Source organism: Helobdella robusta, assembly GCF_000326865.2.
Source record: "Helobdella robusta unplaced genomic scaffold HELROscaffold_20, whole genome shotgun sequence".
Lineage (NCBI taxonomy): Eukaryota > Metazoa > Annelida > Clitellata > Rhynchobdellida > Glossiphoniidae > Helobdella > Helobdella robusta.
In genome coordinates this window covers 3,012,122-3,019,605 of record NW_008704084.1, presented here as the reverse complement: position 1 = coordinate 3,019,605, position 7,484 = coordinate 3,012,122, and the positions used below count along the sequence as shown (strand labels likewise).

General features: G+C 33.2%; 1 protein-coding gene across 1 annotated transcript in view; it reads right to left on the bottom strand.

The window, feature by feature from the left end:
- Positions 1 to 6,708, bottom strand: part of HELRODRAFT_77440 (hypothetical protein) — a gene marked incomplete at both ends in the record, with an annotated part of 7,404 nt that extends 696 nt beyond the window's left edge. The window contains 7 exons of the mRNA XM_009018183.1: positions 816 to 886; positions 2,215 to 2,316; positions 2,369 to 2,474; positions 2,531 to 2,563; positions 5,759 to 5,804; positions 5,863 to 5,977; positions 6,568 to 6,708. Of these exons, the coding sequence (XP_009016431.1) occupies positions 816 to 886; positions 2,215 to 2,316; positions 2,369 to 2,474; positions 2,531 to 2,563; positions 5,759 to 5,804; positions 5,863 to 5,977; positions 6,568 to 6,708 (614 nt within the window). The remainder of the gene's footprint in view (positions 1 to 815; positions 887 to 2,214; positions 2,317 to 2,368; positions 2,475 to 2,530; positions 2,564 to 5,758; positions 5,805 to 5,862; positions 5,978 to 6,567) is intronic.
- Positions 6,709 to 7,484: the final 776 nt, after the last annotated feature.

Sequence of the window (7,484 nt, the reverse complement as noted above, 5' to 3'; positions counted from 1 at the left end):
ATATGGAACAACTCAAAAGGTAATCAATATTTTTCTGTAATATATTATATATGTATAATATGTATATGCTTGATTTTCTAATACATTTTTATTCTCAAGTATTAATAACAAATTAATAATTTGCTATTTCGGTTAACAACTATATTATTGTTCCTTAGGTATCCTGCTGTCGCACAAGTGTTTTTGAAGTACAATAATACTGTGCCATCATCAGCACCTGTGGAACGTATATTTAGCCAGGCTGGAATGATTCTCACTCCTAAAAGAAATCGTTTAAGTGATGATTCATTTGAAACTTTACTTTTACTCAAAAAGAACAAACTCTTTTATTGATGTAAATAAATTACTGTAAATAATGAGTTGATTTCTGAGTTTAATAAATTTATAAATATTTCAAATTAACCATGGTATGTACTTAGGTACTTATGTACTTAGTACTTATAAGTATCAAGCATACAATTTGTTTAGGTACTTAGTACTTATAGTTAAGTGCTTTTATTACTGAGTACTTAGTACTTATACTTAAGTACATTTTTTGAGTACTTACGTCATCATTGTATTTAATATATATATATATATATATATATATATATATATATATATATATATATATATATATATAAATTAGGTTTTCATAACAAAGTTCCCATTTTTCTTTTATTCCTATTTTCTAATTTTATTTATCATTTTTTAAACGCAAAGCGCTACAAATAGACCAGTTTCAAATTTCCCGTCAAACATGGCTGCGAAATTTCACAGTAAGTACATAGACAATAAAAAACTGAAAACGGTTTGACCTAACTACACAATCTTACTTCGTATTCTGGCTTACGGATGGAATAATAAGTATGCTGAACATCAGTCCTGCCAGGTTAACCAATGTTTCCTTAAATGTTATAACATGAAAGTGTATTTAAATTTGAATGATCTAAATAAAAGAGTAAGGATTAATAAATTAAATAAAAAAAAAATAAAGTGATAAAATTATAATCAAACATTTCCCGCGAAATTAACAAAAAAAAATTATTTCCTCGATTATTTTGATAAACTAGAAAACAATAACAAAATTACTTGAATTTCGAATTAAATCAATTTAAATTTAAACAGCTTACATTGTTTAAAATTTTTTGTAACAATACTGTTGAAGACGTGAGATCGAGATAAAAAAAAATCTTATAGTTAGAAATTGTTAAACATGCATTGAGAACTGAACCGCTTGTAAATTAATTAGAAGGTGAAAAGTAATTAAAATGGTTGTAAATTCATTTATGGACGTGACACGGCATGTGACACATTTACAAGCAGATCGGTAGCTATATAAACAAAGCAGAAGCAATATTCGAGACACAGAGAGGAGAACGGAAGAAGAAGACGGAACACAGTTGACGTAGAAGTCGTAAATGTGATTTATGTAGTTATTTGAACTAATTTGTTGCTTCTATTACTGCTGGTATTAAATAAACGTTCAAGTTAATTTGCGTTTAAAGTTGTTGTGTTCATCTATCAGAAATCTTGAACCTACGGATAAACGAACTCTTGACTATCGTTGGAACACGGTGTTGGAGATATAGCGAAAATTGAGACTATAACATCGGTGTTGGTAGTTAGGAGGTCGAAAAAGTTAAAACACTGGTGTTAAAAGTGGAATCTTCAGGAGCCTACACAATGGTGACAGAAGTAGGATTTTGATAGCTGGAAACTCACTGCAGTAAAGAACGCCAGGGCTAGGAGAACACAATATATTAGTCTGATGAGAGAAGCTTAATTATTGACGATTGGCTGTATTCCGTAGTAGTAGTAGTAGTAGTAGTAGTAGTAGTAGTAGTGGCAGTAGCAATAGTAGTAGTAGTAGTAACATGTTATTATAAACAGATTAAGAACGTCTAAATATAATGTACGCCTATGCACGGATGCATGCATCAATTTTATTTTTATCTTCAAGATGAAGTTAAACGCAATAGCAACAACAACACATGCTTACGACACAAATGCATACACACACACACAAACACATACAGAAAACAATGTGTACGGACAAAAACCAATGAACCAGGTAAAATTTATAAATTTGTGAAGATTTGTGCACCGCATCTCATTAGGCCACCAAGTTTTATATTTGACTACATCCGGCATTTCTTCATTTATTTAATTTTGAAAAGATGAAACTATTTTGACATAGATAAATGACAAAATAAAATGCAAATCAAGCCAAACCTGGCTCCCATCTTTAGCTGATAAATCTGCCATGTTGTTCCTTCGAGCTTGGTGTTCCATGATCGCTGATCTAGTTGATCCACCAGCAACTCCTACTACAGACTAATTGAAATGAAAAAAAATTACATGGAATATACTGGAAATGTAATCTTACCTTTAAAATTCCCGATATGCAAACAATAAGTGTAAATATGTGAACGAAGTGTTGAGCGATAATATCCAAAAATATTGCAACGTCATTCAATATGTCAGCAAAAAACCTGAAAATTATTAATCAGACTGAACAGGTGGCATAAGAGAAAACATTGAATGTTACCTCCATCTTTTGCAATCACAATCCAAAACACTCCTGTTTTTAAAAATAAACACTCTCTAATCAATTCATCAAATGATAATCAATCGTCGGCAAAATAATACATAATAAATCATGTTAAAAGATACAGCAATAAAGTAAGTAAAATGATCAAAAACTGACACCTGAAAATAATATAATCAAAATAAATAATCAATCTTAAAAACATCAATGATAGAATAATAATAAAAAAATCAACACGGTCATAATCAGTTGTCGACACAAAGGAGTTTTCACTGACTGTAGTTACAGTCTTAACAACTTCTGAGAACCAGGTCCATTACCCGACTAGCTCGTGTAGCCTACTAAAAACTCAAACCCCAACAAAATTGCTTAAATAAGCGGATACCGGGTGTACCTAAATACTTTGGATAAGTTAAACTAGCCAGTCTACTAGTGCAAAATTGAAGAGGCAAATCTGAGTAGTCTGATGTGGTGATTTCAAACATGTGAAATTAATTAAAAAATCACTGCGAATCAGATTAGGCAGTATTAATTAAATGTAATTAGACACCATCAAAAAAGAATCTATACCTTTTTCTCTGCAGATTTGAGACTACAATAAAATCAAGTGGCACCGTTTGCAAAAAGTTGGTGTCAAATAAAAACTTAATACTTTAACCAGTTCGATTTTTATGAAATGTTCAATTTTCTTTTGTCAAACCCGTTTCTAATTTTGTTTGCTTGTTTTACTCATGGATTTTAAAAAGGTTACTCTCGCTTTTGCGCTTGCTTCAAAGGTTTCAACGACAAACACATACAGCGTATATGTATTGTCAGAATTATGAAATAATGCTGACTAAAAATACTGCAAAATTTTCAACGCGAAATTTATTCACTCGATAGGGGGCATGGTGCAAGTTAATTTACTCGATAGGTGACAACGTATTTTTTTTTTGTTTTGCAATTTAGATGACGTCATAAATTATTATAAATTATTTTAAAATTTAATTAATACTTTTTCTGATTAATTGGACATGCCTTGTAGATTTTTATGTTTTAAAACACCCGAAACAAAATCTAATTTTGTTTTGATAAGGAAGGGTGTGAAAAGACTAAGAGAGAGTCCGCTCTGGGTTGACTAGTGAGGCAGCTTCGAATAATCAGTGCCTCTTCTGGTCCCTAAGAGACTTAACGCGTGATTCTATGCTCATTGGCATAGTTTCAGAAACGTCTTAAGTTCTCAAAGAGTCAGCCTTGGGTTCACCAGTTAGGCAGCTTCGAGTAATCAGTGCCTGTTCTGGTATCTAAGAGACTTAACGCGTGATTCTATGCTCATTGGCATAGTTTCAGAAACGCCTTAAGTTCTCAAAAGTGGATTCAATACGAGACTCTATGCTCATTGGCATAGTTTCGCACGCGTACTGAAGACACACAATTTGTTACCAGTGTTTTTCTGACTCTTGTGTTGGTCGTGCGAAAGCCGATCAGACTTGACGGCCCAGTGAAAACAGGCCAAGGTTGTGCGAAAGCCGACCGGACTGACTGACAGGCCCAGTGAAAACAGGCCCTTGGTCGTGCGAAAGCCGATCAGACTCGACGGCCCAGTGAAAACAGGCCAAGGTTGTGCGAAAGCCGACCGACTGACAGACAGGCCCAGTGAAAACAGGCCCTTGGTCGTGCGAAAGCCGATCAGACTCGACGGCCCAGTGAAAACAGGCCAAGGTTGTGCGAAAGCCGACCGACTGACAGACAGGCCCAGTGAAAACAGGCCCTTGGTCGTGCGAAAGCCGATCAGACTCGACGGCCCAGTGAAAACAGGCCAAGGTTGTGCGAAAGCCGACCGACTGACAGACAGGCCCAGTGAAAACAGGCCCTTGGTCGTGCGAAAGCCGATCAGACTTGACGGCCCAGTGAAAACAGGCCAGGGTTGTGCGAAAGCCGACCGACTGACTGACAGGCCCAGTGAAAACAGGCCTTGGGTTCTGTGAAAACGAATCCGCCTCGTTGTTTTGTTTCTTGTGCTATTTGTGGACCTAGGGTTCTTTGCTGGATTCTATACTCATTGGTATAGTTTCACACGCAGCTTGGAATTTCCATAGGCTCCGATTTTTGTGATTCATTTTTTTTTTTTATTTATTGGAGTTGTATCGACATCACCATCGGATACACACGTCGAAGTTGTACGATTAAAACGCCAAGAAACATATTCCAAGTTGAAGACCCAACAAGAAGAGTTCTAATTCCTGTATTCCAGTTTGTTCATTGACATTTACATTATTATAGAGTTCATTAGTTCAATTCCTTTTATTTACTTCCGTCGATTAATAAAATTGTTATCGAATATTTTTCTTTACGCGTTCGTGTGTTACTCAGTAAAATCATATAATTCGAAAAAGCCCAGTGCCACACAGGACTGGTCGAACTCACGATAAAAATATACACAAAAATTATTGTCGGACCATACAAAAATTCCCTGAGAAAGATAGAGGAGGAGATTGCTTCCTCTTATCATTTTAATTTATTATTATTTTAAAATTTCCGACAATTGGCGCCCAACGTGGGGCCTTGTCACCCTTTTAAAAATCCTCCTCCTCCTCATTAATTTATTATTTATTATTTTAAAATTTCCGACAGTATAATAAGCGGAGATCTCTTTGTAATCAAACCCAGTCACTGCAGCATCAAGACCAGCCGCCTTTAACCTTTAGCCACTTAGAACTTACATACTTAGTACTTGAAACTTGTACCAGGTACTTAATTTTTCAGTATTTGATACTTATACCAAGTACATTTTATGACTACCTACGTCAACACTGTTTAATTCTATATAGATTACAGTAATTGTCAGCAATTTGATTATTTATAAGAGGCATGAAAAAAAAACCAAAACTACAAAAAAAGCAAAAATCGGAGAGTTTGTCTGTCAAGATAATTAATAAGGGATAATAATGCTAAATAGTTTGAACTTATTAAAAATATTAATTCAAATTTAGGTTGATTATGCTCGATTACATAGCACCAATCTATGATAAATTATCAAAACAATCTCTAGCTAAATAAGAGTAAAGAAATGAAATTTAATCATATGAACTAATAATTAGCTGTGTATCTGGCTAGCCAAAAAATGGTTTAATAATATGAGGCACTTCAGATGTGTAAAGCATAAATAGAAGAGGACCAATAATTTCATTTTTACAGCTTAGTAAAACAAATAAACTATCATTTGTAAAAAATAAGAAAGATGTTTACCCTCGAAACCAAGCAAACATTATTCTGCCAACCATACTGGTTCCATCTGTAATTACAAAGTCGAATACAATTTTACGTTTTAAAATAATTATCAAATAGAAAACCTTTGAGTAACCATGTAAGAGTAGCAGCAGCGATTGTTGCTGAACTATCACCAACACCTACACCCTTTAAAATTGATTGAGTTGCCAAAGTAGCAGTTATACTGCTACAAAAAGCCTGTTAACGAGTGGAAAAATAACAAATTAACTAACTTATAATTTTTTTATATAATTTTATGAACCTTTCGATTCGTTTGATCGAACTTAATAAATGTAAATTAGCATAAAAAAAATTCGTGACGATCGATATTCTAAAAAAAACATTTAAATTAATGTAGAGAACGCAGAACTCAGAATTAAATAAATCAAAGATGTGTCTAAGGTACAGACCAGCAACATCTATTAAATTTGTGCAAACAACATAATTGATCGAGAACAGAAGGGTTTTGAGGCTACAGCCAGTATATAGTTTTACAGGTAACGCGGGTGAAATCATCGATGGCTTGAAGAAGTTTGATATAATAAAAAGTTTTGAAGGTTTTTGAAAAAGAAGTTAACTTGCCTCGGTGATTAAAATTCTTTTTGAATGTTTTACTTACAAATAGAGTAAAAAGTAAATTAAAAATAAATATTAGACAAAACAAATTCAACGTGAAAATAAATTTGAATGACATTTTTGTTGATAATGAAAATAAATAGAAAAATTTTCTATTGACAGCATAAATGCGGTTGGCAAAAAAGTTTTTAAAAATGGCATTATGTTAAAACCTGAATGGTGTCCCAAATTTGGTACTCTAAATAATCTCCACTGACACTTTCAGGATAACCTTGAGGCATGAATATGGACTGCAATGTAATGATAAAAATTAATGTAGTATCCAAAAGGCTTGCAATAATATCAAATATCATACTTGGAATAAGGTTTTAAAAGACTGAAAATTGTTTTCATTAAAAATTTGTCGTCGAACACCAGTTTCCTCAATAATATAATCATTGACTATTCCAGATGATCCATATTTTTCTTTTACAATTTTTTGAAGCATTTTAGAGAGCTTTAAATGCTAGCGATTGATCTGAAAAAGTTATAATGTTATAAGTCTTTAAGCAAAATTTTTACTCAACTAAAATAAGTTGCATCCTTAATTAATTTTGAAAAATACTCTAAATTTAATTTAACAAAAAAGAATGTCTGTCTGTTCCATAGGCATTCAATAAACGTTTGTAGAAGAGTGGAAAAACTTAAAATGATCTTGCATGTCAAATAATGTGGTGCCAAGCCGTGTAATGATCGAAACAATAACACAGCAATTCTGAAAATTATCCTCTTCTCATTTTTTAGCCAGTGTAGCTCGTTTATGATTGGAGTCACACGATCAAACTTTAAATTTTTTTGTGACAAGTTTTGCAGCTCGATTTTGAATTGACTGAAGAACAGCTATTGACTTGTCAAGTAGTTTAAAGTACAAACTGCTACAATAATACAACCTAGATGTAATAAAAGCATGTACATGTACCAATCTTTCCATAGAAGATTTATTCAAATAATGTCGAATCATGTATAATCTTCTGAGATGTATCATATTTGCAATTGCTAGCGATTTAACTTGATCTTTCATTGAGAGCCTGCTATCCAGCCATACACCCAAATTTAAGGCTGTAGAAACAAATGATACCTCAACGTCACC